Raw genomic sequence first — 19,631 nt, forward strand, 5'->3', positions numbered from 1 at the left:
GTTGATTCACTGGTAGTCCATGTTTGTTTTATCTTCCCCAAAGCAGAGCTACCTGAGAAATTGCTTTCTCTGCAAATTGCTTAGGCAGGTCTACCTGTAAAATGAAAATATTTTTTACAGAGTCTGTCCCAGCTCATGTGCTTATGGAGCACTTTGCATCACAAGTTTACCCTAATCCTCCTCCCTTGGATGTCCCCATCATAGCCAGGAACCGCTGCTGACTGAAGTTGAAGTTGTTTCATTTCACTGAGCACACTGCGATTTTCCAAGGTGTGACTCAGTCTTTCAGTTAGGTGTCAGCATGTGCTATTTGCTAGAAATAAAATCAACATTCATTAACTCTGCTTTCTTTTTTTTTTTTTTTTTTTTAGTAAGTTTTTGTCTTGTCCTGCTCCAGATCATGAATGATGAATGAGGAGCCAGGTGGTCCTGGCTGTGTATGAGGACCTGCTTCTAGCAGCAAGGGGTTGGTCACTAACAAGCATCATGATCCTGGTGGATGAAAAAGCAAAGGTCAACCATGGCCACTAAGCAACCTGACAGGCCTTTCGCACTGCCTGCTCAGTGCTCAGCCTCTCGTGCCCATATCAGCCCAGGGAAGAATTATTATTATTATTATTATTATTGTTGTTGTTGTTGTTGTTGTTAATATTGTTAATATTATATAAACATCATCATCATCATCATCATTCTTTTGCAGAGCTCATCTTTACTCTTCTGTCTGGGTCAACAAAGACTGACCTGCATCAATGTTTACCCCTAGGAAAGCACAGCAGTGCTCTTTTACAATATAAAAACTGCAGTAATAAGCATAAAGAATAATACTCCACATCTGACAGGATGACTGATGTAAGCTGTCAGCCAATATTTGACTTTCCAGGTGAGATTAGATTTGGCATTAAATGTAATATAAACATAAAGCATGCAGTACAAGGCACTTATTTAACAGGCAATTGCCTACAGCCTTGTGCAGGCTGAAGGCTACTTAAAGTTTAAGATATCTCTGCTCCGTTTGAAAGTATCATCATACTATCCAGTGGAGTTTTAAAACCCTGAGTGCTATCGTGAATCTCATTAGCGAAGGGCACAGGAAAGGTAAGTTTCTTTTGGTAATTCTTTATTTCCTACTCAAAAAGAATAGCAATTTTTGTTCTCAATCAAAGAAAAAGCAGAGAAAAAGTTTCAAGGCAGCTTGTATTTGTATTTTGCTTATAGCTTGCTTACTTTCAGTAATTACCTTTATCCCCTATGTCCGAGTATGTGTAAGTGTAGAATTGCAGAGGGACCTACGTGCATCTGTACCTGTGTCCTTCTATGTGCATGTGCCTGTTCTATGCACACTGATATCGCAAGGCTAGTCCAACAGGCAGAGGAAGGTAGATTGCTGAACTCCAGTTCGAAAGACACCACAATTTCTTATTAGTGATGAAAATTCACTGCCTCTTACCACAGGCTGCAGTGAGTTTCTCATTGCTTGAAGACTGCACTGAGATTAAGTGACTTTTTTTGGAAGCTTTGCCACATGTTGTAGGGCTTGGTTGGCTCAAAAGCATTGAAGGGCAGGTGTTACATAAAAAGGTGAATTTTCAGTCAGTTATCAGACTGAAATGCTGTACCACACCTTTTGCTTTCTGAAGGCTAGCATACTGCACTCCCATCACACTCTCCTCTTTATGTAGGAAAGACAGAAAAGGACAGTGGCTCTTCTCAGAGCTTCTTGAGAGCTCATTTACTGGAGTCGGTATGTGATAGTTTCTGCCCCAGACCTAGCTCAGTACAACCAGATGGATCAGCACAGTGACTGGATCAGGGGACTATGTGGACTGACAAGCAATCAGTTGCTGAGCAGGTCTCTCCCTCATCTATCCCTCTCCCGCCCCCCCCCCCCCGAACTGTTGAAGTGTTAACAGCCTGGGATCCTCAGCAGGGTCCCTCTCCCACCATTTTCCCCTCTGATAGTGACACTATCTACGCTGAAACCCAGCCTTCGAGAAAGACCATTGAAAACAACAGCTCCTAACACGCCCCGGTGCAGGGGTACCCTCACTGTGTCCATATGGTGCTGGACCAGCCTTGCCCCTGAGCAGGACTAAGGTCTGTGGCAGGAGTGAGCTGGAGGGTCATGTCTCCTGTGGGATAGAGGTCTGATTCATGTTTTTCTGAACAACAGGTGGGTCTGACTGTGGCATGCTTTGGGGTAGCTGGGAGAGGGGCAGGACAGACTTGGCTTTGCAGCACTACTCAGCATCCCTGCCCCTTTGGGGTGGCTGGCCCTAATGACCAATGGGGCTATTCCAGGTATGGGGTTTCTGCCTCCTTCTCCCTCCCCAGTTTATCAGGCTACCATTTAGGAGTTAGCTGTCTGGCTGTTACGCTCCCACAGATTCATTTGCGCTTGCATGGGTACCACAGCCTTCACACCAGATGTAATGTCTGAGACCAAATGGGAAAGGGTGTGAGGTGACCTCCATCCCTAAGAGATCCTGGGCAACTGGCTGGAGTGCCACTGTGCCAGCTCTTACAGGATCCGATATGTACTTTGTATTCTTCTGGTCAAAATGCTTCTTCACTTGGTGTTTTGCCTCAGTAGGGAAGGCAGTGTGCCTTGACCTCTGTAATGTGGGTCATGGGAGCCCATGCTCACTGGTCTTCACCAAGGTATACTTGGCTTCCCAAAGACTGAAAGTGACATGGGTGAGGACAGGAGTAAGGCTTCCCTGGGTCTCTGAACATATTGAACCACTCAGAGATGGGGATTCTCAGCTGATCTAAAATTGTTACTGCACTTTCAAGTGGCAGGTGGCAGGTGTTATTAGTTAATTGTCATAACGCAGGCAAAAGAAATCAATGTAACTGTATAGGTATTTGATTAAAATAAGTATCATGTTGTCTTTAGTAGCTGTAACTCACAAGGATGGCTGAAATACAAAACTTCACTTGGGCAGTGGAAGATATTTTCAAGGAAACCTTTCTCACTTACATGAATGGCTGGAGGAAAAACATGACGGAAGCAGCAGATAAATTGCAAGCCAAGGTTGATGCTGAAAACTTTGACTATGTTATCCTTTATTTGATGGTGATGATTGGGATGTTCTCCTTCATCATTGTGGCGATCTTGGTGAGTACTGTGAAATCAAAGAGGCGAGAGCACTCCAATGACCCCTATCATCAGTACATTGTTGAGGACTGGGGTGAGAAGTACAAAACCCAGGTTCTGAATCGAGACGATCTCAAGTGTGTGATCCATGAAAACTTGGGTGCAAGGGACAAAACAACCCCTGGATCACCTTGACTTTTTGGAAACACCAGCAAAAAGGACATCATAAAGCCACGTGCAGGGAACTCACTGGAATTCCAAATAGCTGTGAAACTGTTCATTACATTAACAGACAGGTCAATGCAGAATGGGGTGCTGAAGAAATCAACATTACTGTTTCCCATGAAGACTTTGACACAGCTGCTCAGGGAACACCCCAAAAAATTGCATTATTGTGTTTTGCCTTGATATTCTGTTCTTCAGGAAAATAAAACGAAGATAATGAGTAACTTGATTTTTTTAGCATTTTTTAAATCCAGAAGCAGACGTGGATGTTCCCACCTCAGAATAACTGTGATTAAGTGGTCAAAAGTTCTGATTTAGATCCAAACTGTGTTACTTCAGGCCATCTTAAAAATAACTTGAAAATGTACAGTAAAATATCAAAATGTCCACCTATCAACTGAACAATGTGTTATGGGATGAATCATAGGAGGTAACCTCTACCTACACAAATTCATTCCAAACTATTTTTTAATGATGTGGCTCCCATTTTGATTTCATTATTCATTGGCAGCAAAGACTGACTCATGGCCTTCTGACAAGGTCTGTTTTATAGAAGAAGAGCTGCTGAACTAGCAGTCTTATCTAGGAGCATGTCCTGGTTATCTAGGGCAGCTTCCAGAGGTTCATCATTTGTCCTCAAGTACATAGCTGGCCAAGCTGCCTCTTCTGCTGCTCCTTGGTTCTCCAGAACAATCTGTCTACCTGGGATGCAAGCTGGGAGATGGAAGCACTGGTTACATCCCATCAACCAGGGCTCAGCATAAACCACTGAGATCCTGCCTTCTGGCTTTCAGAGCAGGGATTTATACCCCAGCTATCAAGGCTGTCCCATTGCCACGCTTCCTAAGGCATTCCCACATTTGGTACTGGTTTATATTGGCTAGGAAATGGGTTTTCAAGCTGGTCTCTCTTATCCTGTGCTGCTGAAGTATCACAGCACTGGCTCTCACGGAATAATTAGAAGCAGAACGGGTGACACTTTCGTATTAAAACGTGCTTCATTTTTTGAGACTTGGGATTTGGCTCCGATTCATGTTGCCAGCCCTAAATCGCTTAAGCTAAAAGTTCCCATGCTGGCTGTCTATCATGTGGGCTTATTGTTTGTTTTCAGAAAGTTTTGGCTGAAACACTTCAGCCATGTCTGGTGCTGCGTTTCTGACAATTTTGCTTTGCTCATGTTAAAAAAAAATGAAAAAGAAAAGGGCTTCTTTTGTTGGGGAGCTTTGGCTTGCCTTGGAGGCTGGTCTTGAGATTTGGCACAGCAGCTGCCCTCATGCTCCAGATGTGCCTTTTGCGGGCACAGTAACAAGCCTTTGAATAATCTCGGCCCGTCAGTGCTGGGGAAGGCTCGTCAGGCCCCAGCCCAGCCCGGTGAGCCCCTCCCCACGCAGTGTACCCCCTTTCCCCCAGCTCCCAGGGTGGCCCGCGGGTGTCCGCCATCTCCCCTGCTCCTGCTGCGTGTTGCTCCACACCCGGCCCGCAGGGCTTCCCGCACCCTCGGGGCCCACGGCTGGAAAAGCGCAATATTGTGCTGCACCGAGCAGGAGCAGCAAGGGAACTGAAGGCAGATCGCTGAGGTACCTTTGTGAGTACAGTGAGGAAATCCTTTCCAGCACACGGGGCAGCACGGGAGAGTGCAATGAACCCTATCGCAGCAACAGGAGGAAGAGAGAACAGGGGACATAACTCATCTGTACTTATGGACTGGAAGTTACGGGAGGAAAGATGTGAAAAAGTATGATGTGAGAGGACGGGTGATGTGGAGCAGCATTAAGTGGTGCTTGGAGGGATCATTTCAGTATCATTTCCACTTAAGAGTTTAGTAATAGAGCGGGTGGCGGGCCTCTGGGACCACCTGGGCCTGGTGCTGTGGCCGTGCTATGGTGACGGAGAGCCCCTTTTGGCAAAGCACAGTCGGAGGAGCACCCCTGGAGAACTTGTTCAGGTGCATCAGTACCCCCAGCAGCCGCCAGGCCCGCCCCAGGCCCTGCTCCCGATGGCGGGCGGGCGGCTGTGAGGCTGCACAGTGGAGCTGCCCTCGGACCGCGCTGCCCCCGGACCTGCACCCCTGGGACATGTGAGAATTGCTTCACCTCAGAATCTTATTTTTTTGAACAAACCCGGGGCACGGCAGGTGTGCGGGAGCGGCGCCCGAGGCGCGCAGGGCGGGGAGACGCGGCCGCTCAGCGGACCCAGCCCCGCCGGGCGCTGCCGCTGCCGCTCCTGGGAGATGTAGTTTGTCGCGCCCTCCCGCCCAGCGCCATGGCCGTCCCGGGAGGTAAGGGACGCGCTTCCTGGGCCTTCCCCCACACCGTTCCTTAGCGCGGCCGCCCGCGGCGCCCTGCGGGGGGGACGCGGGGGCGGCGGGCCGAGATCGGGCTGGAGCGGGGCGCCCCGCGGCCCGGCCCGCTGTGCCTGCATGGCTGCCTGCCCTCCGGCCTGCTCCCCTGCCTGCCAGCCCCGCAGCCCGCAGCGCCCCTCTGCCTCCTCCTGCCTGCCCTGCCACCTGCCTCTCCACCAGCCTTCCCTGCTCGTTCTCCTGCCCCCTTTCCCTGCCCTCCTGCCCGCCCTGCCCCGCCGTCCCCCGGCTGCCTGCCCGCCCCCCCCGCCCAGCGCCCTGCCGGCCTGGGCCCCGCACAGCCTCGGCTGCCACCCTGGGGCCAGCTCCGTGCCCGGGAGCGGCAGAAGCTCCCTCGCCATAACCTGCGGCCTCCCAGCCGCCTCTCAGCCGAGGAAGTGAGGAGTTTAAAAGCTGCTAGAGACTCCCTCGCTGGCTGTAAGCCGTGAGCAGGCCTGATTCAGCCGTCTCTCTGCATATTGCTGCAGGGTAAGATGCATGGCTGCCTGGAAGTGTGCGTTTCAGCCTATGAGTCTGCCGAATTTTGTTGTTTTCTGAAGGAAAAATGAAGTAAATAAGTAAGAAAGAGGGATCTGATGTTATCATTTATTGAAGAAGTTTGGTTTCCTCAAGTGTGTGTGTGGGTTGCTGGCTGTGCCAGGCACTGGTGCTGCAGGGACCAGGAGAGGTGACCAGGGCAGAGCTGGGGTCGGCAGGGACATAGCTAATCCAGCAGACCCTCCTGGGGCAAGGTGGTGGTAGAAAGCAAGGGCATGCAACTAGCAAGGACCCTGGGACGTGGCTGAAATTATGCCCTGAGAGCCAAGGTGGGACAGTCAGATGTGCCGCTAACATTTTTGGGTTTGATTTGATTTGATTTTAATCCAGGTGCTATGATCTGGTCTGTTCTTATTTTCCACAGTTTGGAACATGTGAGGAGCTGCCAGAGGAATCACTAATATTTTCATTTCTGCTTCTTCAGGTATGAAGATTGTACATGGCTTTATGGTTTTGATGTTCCTTGAGTTGTTAGTTTAGGAATTTCTTCATCAGTGACATTAGTATGAACTGAATGATTGCACAGGTCTTTTTATGGAGTAATGTCTTGACCCACATACACACAGAGGCTATAAATGTGCACAGGTCTGAGTATGTCTGACTTAATATAACGGCTGTGTCTTGTGGCAGTGGTTTGTGATAGATTCTTAGTGCAGCAGCTCTGGCTTACAGTCTCTTCCACTGTGTTTCTCTGCAGCCTTTGGGCTTTGCCATATTACTATATTTTCCCATGAGCCAGTAGTCTTTTTTTTTTTTTTTTTTTTGAGGAGGAGGAGGAGGAGGCTTGATCCTTGCATCCTTGCAGATGCTCAGTCTGATGCATGATGCAGCACAGGTCACATGTAGTGGTGGGTCCTCCAGTAGCTGTCCATGTGGGAAGCATGCATTTTGCTTCCTGAAATATGTGCGTTAAAGAAAGCAGCAACAAGAGACAGGTAAAGTGAAACCCCTTTTCTAGCTCAGGTCATATTCAGCCATTGCTCCATTTTAAATGCAGTCAAATAACCCTAGCAGCTCGCTGCTTTTTGAGGCCTTGTGGCTGGTGACTTTTATAGCTTTTCACAAAGTGGATCAAATGGAGTTGCTCAGAAATCCCCAGTAGACAAAAGAGTATCTCAAGTCCCATTTTGTCGGGTAGATGGAGTTGTTGGCAGGCTGAGTGAGACATTCAGCCAAGACAACTCAAGTGGGTTTGTGAATACCCAGATGCCTGTGTAGACATTTTCTGATGCGTGCAGGCCAGTCAATACTCTGCTGCTGCACAAGCAAACAATGGCGTGAGTGGCTGGGCTGTGATGTGGTTGCTGTGGTGAACTGGAACTGTAATTCAGCGGCTGAGAGACCAGGAATTCAATTCTGTTCTCCACCACAGACTTCCCATCTGACTGGGGCCCAACTCCTTAGTCTGTCTGGGGTGGTCTGTGTTGCACAACACAGCATGGGGTAGAGATTCTAGGGATGGTATCAGCTGAAGTCTAGCTCTGGGACTTGGTGCAGCTGTCCCTGGGAGCAATTTAGCCTTGCTGAGGACATGAGCCTCAAGGGGTGCGTTGATGACTCTCTCTGCCTGCTCTGGATCCAAAAGACCACAGCATTTGGAGATAACACAGGATTGCTTGTACAGTGCTGAGGTGTGTGATATGGGCAGACCCTCTCTTCCTCTCTCATCTGCAGTAGTTTGATCTACTTCACAGAGAAGGTCTGAGTGTAAATAGGCTAGCAATTGTGAGGTGCAACCACAGTGAAGGCAGCTACTGATATATGTGAGAGTGATAGCATTTTATCCCTACCCTGCATAGCAGTCTGCAAGTGTGTGATGGATAGCTTATGGTGTGTCTGTCACAGAGTCTCCAGCCGGGCTTCAGGCAGAGCCTAGTGCTCCTGTTTGTTTCTCACGTGCCTCAACACGAGACCTCCTTGCTCCTCAGTGAAGGTAATACTGACCTTCCATGGGGCCCAGCCTCTGTTGCCAGTAGCACTGTGTTTGTTAAGGGAACTTGCATTTTCCTGGGGAATGAACAATGCCTGACTGTAGATGTGTTCTGAACTCCTATCTGTGCCTTATCTGCTTCTAAAAAGGCAAACATGAAATTTCAGCTGTCTATTTGCGTGCGTGCTTTTAAGATATCACAACCTTGAAAAGTACAGCGTCTGAGCTTTTTGCTTTTGTATTGATGACCTCAGCACTAACAAATGTTTTTCCAAATGTGAAGCGAATCATGCCTTTTTCTCTCCTCTTCCCACTTTCTGTGCCCCAGCTCCACCTCTTTTTTTCTGTCCTGGAGTTTCAGCTGTATTTAATAAGGTCTGGATGAAGATGGAGACTGGAAGAGTCAAGAGATGAAATGGGGACAAGTGCTTGACCACTGGAGGCTGGTGGCACAGGATGTGGGAAAGCACCATGGAGAGAGCAGTGGCTTCCCTGCTCAGTTCCAACTGCAGAAGACATTGTGAGGACAGACCATCAAAAGTGTCAGTTCTCACAGGAAACATTTTGCATCAAAACACCACTCTTCAGAACAAAGGGAGAATTTCTTTACTTCCCTTCCTTTGTGACTTCATTGCAGCTACTCCTGGTGGTTACACAGTTCAGGCAGATTCAGACTTGTGTCTCAGAAGAGCAGAAGTATTACAGAAGTGTTGCACTGAGTGCTTAAATAATTGACTCGCAACCAAGAGCATTCACAGGAGTGCACACCGTGGTAACACATTATACGCTGCTTCTTGCTGGTGGGACAGTACCCTGCAATCAGACCCCATAGATGGGTTTGCATAACTTTTGCTGAGTAAAATACTTCTGCATTTAAAAAAATAATAAAAAAACCCTTTTCAGCATCATATGCCAGATGCTAGCATGTGTTTGAATAGCTGAATTCTTGCCTTTTTACAATGTGCTGCAAAATTGATTCTAACTGAAGCACAGAATTTATAGCAGTTTAGAAGAGTGAGGACTGCGTCTGATGAATCCTCCACGCAAGTCAGTGTTCTGAGATGAGGACACTGCAGTCCCTTCAGTTCAGGCCACACTTGTGTAACTTGGGTTTCACTGAGAAGAATGTAGCTATCTGAACCATGCACTGAGAACCAGATTCTGCTCTGAATTGTGCATGGTGAATTGTGAATGGTGAGGTTTTTGCTGTGACCACCTGCAGGGGTCTTCAGATCTTAATGGTTGTTGAAATTCTGGAGGAAACATCAGAAGTTAAAATGCCCTTTTTTTGGAGGTGTAACACTACTGACTCATTAGTTCGCAGCTGCCCTGACAAAATTTGTCAGCAGAAGGGAGCTGCACAACTCAGGATTCAACACAGTAAATAGTGAATGACAAACAAGTTGGCCATGCCACTCCTTTGTTGTAGTTTGATCTCAGTAAGAGATCTCCAGTGATGTCTCTCCGTGGGGATGTTTCCAGGGTGGTCTCTGCAGGGTAAGGATTTGGCAGCTGGGGGAAAAGGAGAGAAGAGGATGTCCTCGCTGGAGAAATAAGGACATCTATGAAGAAGCTGGCTGAGCAGCACAGGAGCTGCAAGAACATTTACTTGACTCCTTGTTTCTGAGGAAAGGTCAGCAGCAACTATTGTGGTATGGTGGTGATTTATTCAGCTGCTGGTGAAGGTCTGGACTAAGCTGTAGTGCTTTCTCCTGCTTTTTGACAGTGACTCTGTTGTTACGCATACAGGAAACACCTCGAGGGAGTCAGGCAGGGAAACATGCTTAATTTGAAATCCAGCAGCTGAAACAATGTCAGTGCTGGTGGAGCAGCAAGCTGAGCCCACAGGGCAGTGTTGTGGCCGTGTGCTGCAGCCTTCAGGATCCCCTTGGACATTTCTCAGCCCCAGAGTTCAGCTCTGAAATGTTTGTTGACTACTCAAGGAATCCAGCAAGTGGTTGGCTTACTTCTGTGTTATTATGGGCTTCATGAAGAATTTAATTTATTAGCAAATCAGAGAGAACTGGTAAATTATACTAGATGCTAGGATTCATTAAGCATTCAGGCTCTGAACAGGGCAGGTGGGCTTGAAAACCACAAGACAGCTCTTCTGGGTGCACTTCTGTCTGCTAGGTCTCAAACATCAGTGAGGCAGTGTGATGTGCACACATGTCAAGCTTTCAAAAGCAGCCAGTGCTGTGTTTTCGGTTGAGCAGCTGCTGGGATGTGCTGTGTGTGGTGGAAGCCCAGACTTTGCTCTGCGCAAGCGTGACACCTGCCCGGGGCCTGTCAAAACCCTGTCCTTCAGCAGCACGGACATTGCTTCTGTCACTCAGCTCCAAAAAGGCCCATGTAGGTCATTCCTGAACCATGTGGCACTGATATGCTGCCAGGTGCTGTGCAGCAGATGAGCTTGTCAGTAAGGTGCAGGGTAGATGTGCTGAGTAGAAACAGATTGGCTATTTCTTTTTTAATTTCCATTTCTTCAAGATGCTTCTGTTCTGATCTGTGCCTTTAGAAGTGTGACGCTCGTTGGTGCTGGACGCAGCCTGCTGTGGGACAGGCAATATCACGCAGCCAAGATGGTGGCATTTAATTGGAAGGTGAGGATGTTTCACATTCATAAAGCAGTGAATTTCTGCTCTTTCAAGCAAATGCATGTAAGGTCTGGGTGGGGTGGGTCCTGTGTTTATAAAGATGGTTTTGTTGCCTAGGTGATGGTTGTTTAACCACCACAGTGTCTGCACCTCAGGGACAGAGGACTCGTTGTTGTCCTTTCTTGCTATACATGCTTGCACCTTGCGGGCTGGCCCCAGTACTTGCTGTTGGGGCCTCACAGTGCCTACCTGAGCACAACACTGGTAGACAAGCTCTGCTCTGCTCTGCTTGCCTCTGCTCCTCCTGGCTTTCCTCTTTCCAGGCCTTTCCAGCTCCTCTTTCCTCAATTCCTTTCATTACTGGAGAGTGTTTTCTCCACTGTGTCTTTTAGTGTATTGGGGCCATAAACACTCTGTAGGGTACATGTGTAAGGCACAGAAGTGTCTGAGCAAGTACCTCATGCATTAGCAGTTTTAACATGTGAAACCATTTCTCAAGAAAGCAATGCTAACCCCAAGCCTTGGCTTTACCTTTCTGGTGTTGCAGAACTGTGCTTTAAAGAGATTGCCACTTCTAATATGCTGAGAGATGGACAGAGCATGATTTTTTTTTCCCCAAAATTAGAGAGGAGTGGTCTGATGTCAAATGTAACGTTGCAGCTTGTAGAGATCAGCATTATAAAAGACCTCACTTTAGCCTCTGATTTGTGGACTTTAAGGGGACAGACTAGTTGGTGTATAGATACAAGGCTTTTTCTAAATTCAGTAGTTTGACAATGACCAAACAACTTTAGAGGTGCTGGAAGGCCTGCTAAGGGTACAAGGAGGGTACTGGAAGGCTTGCTAAGGAGGAGCTGGCACTGTGAACCTACTGTGCTCCCCTGAAAGACCAGACTGATCCTGCTGGCCAGGTGGCTCTTTGAAATATTGGGCTGGGAAGTTCATGTGCCTTCAGTATCAGTCTGGAACTAACATCTTTCACTGAGTGCTTGTGCCACTCATATTTGTATTCCATGTTCACAGTGTTACCCATTTGCATTTTATTTTTTATTCCACATACACTTATGGCAGGATGCTTTTATAACATTTAAATATGTTGTGCAATTTCAGTGGTTCCAGGCATTAAAAACTCCTGAAACTGAATCATTGGAGTCTTGGGTTTTTTTACTTTTCTTCTACTTGAAAGGCATTTATCTATACCTTCCAGATCTGGGCAAGTTAATTGCAAAACTACCATGGATTAAAATTTCTAGGAGCACAAAAGTGGTTTTGGGGATCACATTTGATAGCTGATATGCACAGATCCATCGCTGATGTGAGAATTGTACAGCAGCATTCCTACTTTTACAGTTAGCCTACGATACTCGGTTCTTCCCCTTTTTCAGCTCCAGATCGTGCCAATATTCTGTTTGCTGTAACGCAAGCAAAAGCAACAAAGACCTGTTCAAAGGGGCTTCATATACAAACTTGAATTAACTTGGTTTTGTCCTTTCCCCAGATGTTGATCTGCCTAGTTTAAAGTTTTCTACAGAAAAATCCCGCATGAACAGAGGAACATTACCATTGCTTTGAATAATGCTGTTGCTGTAGGAAGCTGTATAGCATCTCTGTAGATTAATTTTTAATTGTCCAAGTGTTCCAGTAACTACCTAAATATATTATTTTGCATTTCAGGCTTTGGAGAATTTCCCATTGCTGATGTACATTTTGGCAGCTAAAACATTGATTCTTTGCTTAGCCTTTGCTGGAGTAAAAATGTACCAGAGCAAAAAAATTGAAGAAAAACTGAAGAGGGAACGTGAAGAGAAACAGAAAACAGAAGCAGAGAAGAAGTATGATTGAAGAGTCTCTCAGGTATAGAATTTATTTGACATCTTGGTGTTCAATAGTGGCACTGACATATTAATGCCACTACGTTTTGACTTGGATGCCTTTGGATTGTGCAGTTACAACTATCACCATTATTTGTGTTCTTGTAATATTTGTCCTCTGTGGTGTTTCAGTGTATTTGTACACCCATATCATGCCCATTCTTTGTAGGAATTGCAGTTACCACCAGAAAACTTGGCAGCTATGGTTTGTGATGTAGGAGATCTTAGCACAGTATTCCTCTTCAGCAGTTCATCTCCCTGAATTTTTCCATCCAACCAATTGCACAGGAAGTCCTGATGCATAGAAGATGGTTGAATTGGGCAAAAAATGCAGGAGAGGTGTGCCAGACAGGATGATGCAATAAGTCCTCTTGGCCTTAAGTCACATAATTAAGATAGAAAGAATCAGCCATTTCATACTAGTTAAATACATGACAAGTTGTAGATAGTTTAGCTGAAAGGGCCAAATTTCATGCCATGGAACTTCCCAAAGTAACAGAAATGCTACAGGTGATGCTATGTAATATCCACCATATATCATTAACTGAGGAAAATGGACATCTTTCTGCATAAAAGAGCAAAATGAACATTACAGAATTTCTTAAAAGTTTTGAGTTTTGATTCCCTATGTGCTGAATTCCTTCCTCCTTTCATAGTTTAAGCAATCATTGCCTTATTGGTTCAAGTCCATTAGCAAAATGGGTACTGCCTAGTGCTAAGATTATACTCCCTGACTTGATACTCCCTGACTTGTTAGATATCTTACTTGTTTCACATCTCTGTGTTCTGCAGCAAAATGGGAATTCTATTCCTGCCTGCCCTTTGCAAGCTCAGTGGGAGTTTGATGTAATTTTACTCTTTATTAAACTAAAAAACTTACTTTCCCCTTTTAAGGTCATCACCTCACATATGAAGAGAGTTTCATTTCTTAGAAATGTTTACTAGTTTTGCTTTCAAACCTGTCACTGTTTTATTTCATGCAACAAGGGTTGGAAATTGTGACTAGAAATGGAGCCCTGGAACTAACAGCGGGAACAAAGCGGTTCATTTGCATAGGAAAAAACCAACAAAACCAAAGGTGTTTCTCAGTCTCCTATTTACATCAGATTACAGTCTTGTCTCTGGGCAGACTTGTGCCATTTTAAACTTTTATTTTAAATCAGTTTCATTAGCCACTGGGAAATGCTGTCAGGACACTTCTTTCTGTTTTTACAGAGTAAGTCAGAGAAAATTATATGGAGTTTTATTGCTAAACAAATCAGAGGTCGCTGCCCTGCAAGTGAGGAAGCTTGCTGCTTGTAATGAGGAGACTGTGCTGTGTGTGCAGCATTGGGTCCCAGTGAGTTCTCTTTGGCAGAGTTCATAGCCAAAGGGATTGCTGCCCCAGGGTAGTGAGCTCATCCCACAAGACCTCTGTGTTCAGCATATGACATTGACCTTGCTGAATGACTGGCATTAAAGCATCTCTGATTTCACAGAAAATACCCTACTTGCACAGTCACCCAGTGTTACCCACCAGAGGCCCAGGCCTTCCTAACTTCTGCCTTCTCTCGGGCTGTCAGCCAAGTCTTTCTGTAATGGGATTGCAAGAAGGGATGAATTCTCCTACCCTAAAAATGTTCTCCAGTGTCAGCACCGCAGAGCTGGGATTAGCTCCAGTTGCAGCGTGCCACGTGCACAGGCAGATTTAGCCCATGTGCTGCCAGTATAGCATGCCTGCTGTTCTCACTGCTGTTTCCCCACCATGCAGATTTTCTGACACTTGGCAGCTTGCATTGGATTCCTTTTCTGGGAGAGTGAAGCCTTCCTGTAGATGAAGGATGTGTCAAAGGAATAAAACCCTTAAGAGTAACATTCACTTAAACTGTATCTCAACTTTTTATACATACAGCAAAATATTAAAGCCTCTATTTATGCAATAAAAAATCCTTTGTAAAAAAAAAAAAGTAATGGCCTTGGTTTCTGCTTACTCAATTGCTACAGTTAAAACTGCAGGGGAGGTAGTTTTTAAAATATTAGCTGCAAGGACATGGCTGGTTCAAAAGAGAAAACACACTGAATGTATCATGGATGTGTATAAGGTTCGTGGACAGACAGCGGGAAGCGGGAAGGGCTCTGCAGCTTCTTCAGAGAAACTGCTTCCTGCAAGGGTGTAAATCTGAGACTTGTGGGCCCTTTGTTGAATCCAGGTGAACAAACACAGGAGAGGAGCTTTTCCAGGCAGGTCTTTCTCAAACCACTTTCTGCACCCAGGGCGTCCCAAGATTAATGCAAATTACAGTGTCACCTTTGAGGCGGTTTCATGCTAGGGGGTCTATAATATGATTTTGCTCTGTGCAGTATCTGAGAACTGTGTATGGCTCTCTATTTACTGTACGGCCTATGAAGCAGAGTGGGTTTTCATTACCATTGCTACCTACTTCTGCATGTGCAATAATATCAAATCCTGGAGGATAAGCTAACTTGGTCATGGTAGGTTAATCAGCAGAGTAGATTTTTTTCACAGAAATAAAGGCTTAGACATGTGGAGTAGTGCCAGCAGGTACGTTTGCCTTCACATTTTCCTTCATGTTTCCATTATAAAGCACTTCCTAGATCCTTGTATCTTCTGGAAGTTATGGTGAAGCTGAAACCTGACAGTGGAGCGGAGTGAGTAGGGAAGAGGAGAGGTGGAGAGCCCTTGGAAAAGCCTTGGGAGTCCAGCAGGATGTGGGACGCCTCTGGGATGGCTTGCTCCTTCCCTTTCCCTGTGGCTGTGGGGCTGAGGTGCCTGCTGTGGTCACACCAGCGCACGCTGCTGCAGTGTCAGTCTCGCAAGCGCTACCTGACTAAATTTGTGTGCATCTGATAACAACTGATGCTCAGAGAGCTTTTGCTGTGGTGGAGTTACTCATCGGGTACTGCAGTGATTTTTAAAATCTCACTGTTCATGCGGTCACCTTGGTGACTGGGGAATATAAGTATTGCAGAAAACCATTCCTGGGATAGAGCAATATCCTTGCTATGGCAGCCTCAGGGAATTTGTAGTGCCGTTGTAAAACAGCAGTTTCCCTCTACGATCTCAGCAGTCATCTGTCTATGCAAAGGTGGAATTGAATGGTAATTTAATTAAATGGCTCTGCAGTGTTCAGTGAGAACAGTCTCTGCTAACCACTTCCATTAAACAGCTGTTGAGGGAAATGCACCACGGTACTTGGCTAAGCCACATGCCCAAACGTTAGCAGGCAGATGTCAGGCCTGTATAGTGTCCACCAGCTTCAAAAATGAGCAATGTCTTGGCTCCATGCAGTCACCAGTTGCTTTTGAGTATTGGCCCCAGTCTAGATTTTTTAAGCCTCTCAATCAAGAGTACATTTCTCTAGACCAATAGTAATAATGAGGTTTTGGGGTTTTTTTAAGCTGAAAGCAGATGTATTCTCTACTTCAATACAGTTGCTCTGTAAGCAGTCAAAGGTACATGATCTCCCTTTAAAGCAAGTAATTTAGCATCAAAGCAACTGGGCACCATGTAGCACCCAAAGCAATCAAGACTGGCATTAAAATCTGGGGCCCTACCTTGCCAAACACGTGCAAGAAAGGAATTCATACAAGAAGCCTGTTCTTTGTCCCTTTTTCTTCAATGGGGGAGAAAGCAGCTGTGAGGAGTCTGTGACTCCTCAGAAGTCCTCCACATGACCAGGCAAACAGCTTCTACAACCAAAACAGAAAACCTCTTTGTACATGTAAGACTTCAAATCTGGTCCAACTGAGCTGCTTTTTTCCTTAACTTTGGGGTAGTGCTACAGCACAGGTAACCCCTAGAGCTTTTGATGGGTGTCATAGCAGGCTAATATTCTAGACCTTCCAAAATAAGAAGAGACCTTCCATTATTATCCATTCCCAGATCTGAACCGATATCTGTTCTCTCTCATACCGGGGTAGAGTTTTGATCTGTGCTATCACTGGGTAGGTTACAGCAGGTTTTTTTACCCTCGGGCACCCTATGTGCTGTGGTTGCAGCCTTGAACAAGAAAATATACTGACACTGGGGGGAGACAGCAGCTCAGATTTGTTTCAGTTTCTTTTTCAGAAACCAGCTGGGGACCTTGAAGTCTTGTTTCTTGCTGAAAGAAGGGTTGTACAATTAGTCCCGGCAAGTGTAAAAGAGGAATAGAGTTCAATTCGATTGAGTTTCTGCAAGTGAGAGGAAGCAGTAAGGATAGAGAGCCTTGAAGTGCTCAGCGTGTATGAGTGTGCAGCTTGTTAGACAGCAGGGGATCTACACAGGATCCTCTTGTAGATGTTCCCATCCCAGAAAGTGAGCCAGGTCACACTCCTCTGGTGCCCACAAAACTAGAGTCTCTCCATTTCCCCTGTTCCATAAAATTACTCTTTTTCAAAAAGAGCAGTTGTGTTGTATAGATGGGCAACTTAACCTTACGCAGTACTTCACTTGCACAGGTCTTTCACTATTGGTTGTTGTTATTGTCATCAGTGCCAAGTGTCAAAGACAGAAAATAAAAGTATTACTGTCTTTTAAACTTCTAGTGTTTACACCTTTAGGCTTTCATTTAGTGACACAAAGGCCATGTGTTTTTAAACAAAAGCTGAAATCCTTGTGTAGTAATAAAGAAAGGAGCTGTTGGGATTTTAAGGGGAAAAAAATAAACTCTCACAGGTTCTGAGATGACTTAAGTGGCTGCTGGAATAGGGCTGTTCCAGCCTGCAGGAGCTCGGTGGCTGTGGGGTATCTGGTCCTTACAGTGAAAAATAAGTGAAGAAACATTCAACAGGACTGTTTTCTCATTATCCATTTTAGACTTTGGCTGAAATGAACTCAGCTTGATTTTAGCACCGCTGAATGTTTTTAAAATTCTGAAGGCCACAAGACTTTTACCAGAAATGCAACAGCACTGGTGCTGGTGAAAGGCAGAGCTCCCTGAGCAATGCCCCAGGGCAGGAGAGATTGCCCTTAGGCCGGTGTGCTGCAGGTCAGGGAGCTAAATATTTTTCAGCTCTTCCAAGAGCCTCACATGCAAACAACTATTTCCAACGTTTTCTTCCTTGCTTTTCCTCTAAGGGATCAGTAATTCCAGCTGTTTTTTCTTGCTTTTCTCAGCAAAGGCCCCACAAATGTTCTGTCTTGGGGTAGAGTCCTTCATGATTCTCCTTGATCCCAGCTCTAACCTGCGACGCTCAGCATCACTGCCTACCTGCTGACTGTCAGCGCCCCTGGTTTCAACTCACCAAAGACAAGCACTGCGGCGAACTCTCAGCCCCCTTTCCAGCTCCATCATGGGAGAAGCCAGTAGGCAGTTGAAACAAACCCTACTTGTTTCAGCCCTCACCAGTTCTTCCACAGTCTTTGCAAAGGTGCTTCTGAAGGTGCACCAACTTGTGGCATACTCTCCGTATTTATTAACTATGTACTAATCTCAGCCTTCAAGTCTAGTGAGGAGCTGATGGGCCTCATATGAAGGATTGACTACCCTGTGACAGTCTTGTGTTTAATATGCTCCTGATCACGTGGAGAACGAATAAATATACAACCCACGTGGGTGTTTGGAGACAGGTGAAATTTCTAAAACCTGTGTTTCCCCCCTGGACATGTGCCAAAAGCTAGTTTCATATAGGCTGTCTGTAATTGACTACCTGGTTTAAGGACTTGGAGGTGGCTGGATGTTTACGCACAACCCATGTCACTCCAGTTTGGCTTTGGCTTTTGAAGCTGGTTTTTTTTTAGCTGCTGGAGCAAGCCCAGCATATCATGTAGGCTCAGCTGGACCTTGATTGGCATGTGTGTACCAATCTGGGGATAATCAGAGCACCAGCTAGCTCTTCTCCAGCTGATAACAGAAATACCTGGTAGTTGCGGGAACAGTTATCCCCATAGCAATGGACTCCTCATATGTTCCTGCAGAAAAAAATTGTTTAGGCACAAATAAGTGATTAGGCATATATTCACATTTATCTCCATATGGCATCAATTTCTCCCTCTTTGAATCCGATGAGAGTGCTACTGAAAATGCCTGTGTGTACTAGCATCAAAGGCTGCCTCACCGCAAGATGTTTCCAGTCTGTCCGAAGGCTGTTGAGATGGCTGTAACAGAGCAGAGAATGTATATAGCTGCTTCCTGTTGATCACTAGAAACGCAGCATGGGTGACTGTCCTATTTTATTGGGCTCTTTTTTTCCTGGCCTTCCTCATATCGGTTGGTTTTGTTCTCCAATGCCTCAGCTTCTAATGGCATGGCACTTTACCAGTCCTATGGCTCTTTTGATTTGCTGTGACTCATATTCCTCTGGCCTAAGCTCAGGCTGATTTCCTGGCTTCCTGTTTCTCACTGATTTGAGGAGGTTTAGACCTGCCAACAAGAGATGCCAGACACTGACAGTTAAGTGCAGTTTAAGTCATATAAATGACTCTGGCCCTTGCATGTATTTGTTTTCTAAAAGAGTTTTCTTTTTTGCATTTTTTACATAGAACATTGTTCCTGTATCCCTCCTCCTTTCCTCTGTGCATTTCTCTCCATACCTTCTCCACATGGTTACTGCAGAAGAAAATATCAAGGAACAAGTTCACAGAGACAGTGGCTGGGCTTTGAGCAATGTTGTTGCCTTTCCACTACCTGGGCAGTCTTCTCCCAGTTCTCAGACACGGCACAAAATGAACCCAGCTCTGCCTGCTCAGTCACAGAAGCTCACACCTGTGTCCCATCATTACATCCCTGGCTTGGGCCTCTGTAGGCTCTTGCCCCAAGTGCATTTGTCCTGTCTGTATCCTGGGTTGCAGTGTGCTATTAGGACACAAGACTTGAAAATAAGGAAAAAAACGTGTTCAGCCAATCATTAGAGGCCTGCTTCGTGAGCTGGAGGAAAATAAATGTGGGTTTTTTTATGAAGACGAGGCTTGGAAAAGCATTTACAAGTAATTAGTCGATGAGACATCATGAAAATTCAGGTGATTTGCATTCCAGCTAGCTTAGAGCAAAGAGACATCTGTTATAGCTTCTTCATCAACATATGCATTTGCATC

General features: G+C 45.9%; 2 protein-coding genes across 13 annotated transcripts in view; both read left to right on the forward strand.

Annotated features, from left to right (window-relative positions):
- The first annotated feature begins 2,776 nt into the window (after positions 1–2,776).
- On the forward strand, positions 2,777–3,459 carry KCNE2 (potassium voltage-gated channel subfamily E regulatory subunit 2). The gene has a single exon (XM_040584312.1). It carries the CDS (start codon positions 2,915–2,917, stop codon positions 3,290–3,292), a length of 378 nt encoding a protein of 125 aa, XP_040440246.1. The 5' UTR covers positions 2,777–2,914; the 3' UTR covers positions 3,293–3,459.
- Positions 3,460–5,294: 1,835 nt separating this feature from the next.
- Positions 5,295–19,631, forward strand: part of SMIM11A (small integral membrane protein 11A) — a 34,926-nt gene continuing 20,589 nt past the window's right edge. The window contains exons 1-6 of one of the 12 annotated variants that reach the window (XM_040585012.1): positions 5,295–5,399; positions 6,583–6,642; positions 8,477–8,690; positions 10,667–10,751; positions 12,420–12,599; positions 14,367–14,548. In XM_040585012.1, coding sequence (XP_040440946.1) covers positions 8,605–8,690; positions 10,667–10,751; positions 12,420–12,587 — 339 coding nt within the window. In that variant the 5' untranslated portion in view covers positions 5,295–5,399; positions 6,583–6,642; positions 8,477–8,604 and the 3' untranslated portion in view covers positions 12,588–12,599; positions 14,367–14,548. Of the gene's footprint in view, positions 5,400–5,489; positions 5,601–5,947; positions 6,150–6,582; positions 6,643–6,999; positions 8,152–8,476; positions 8,691–10,638; positions 10,752–12,419; positions 12,600–14,366; positions 14,549–19,631 lie in introns of those variants that run through there. The other 11 variants (XM_040585011.1, XM_040585013.1, XM_040585021.1 and 8 more) reach the window with 11 other exon arrangements.

The sequence above is a fragment of the Falco naumanni genome, chromosome 2, assembly GCF_017639655.2.
Source record: "Falco naumanni isolate bFalNau1 chromosome 2, bFalNau1.pat, whole genome shotgun sequence".
Taxonomy (NCBI): Eukaryota; Metazoa; Chordata; class Aves; order Falconiformes; family Falconidae; genus Falco; species Falco naumanni.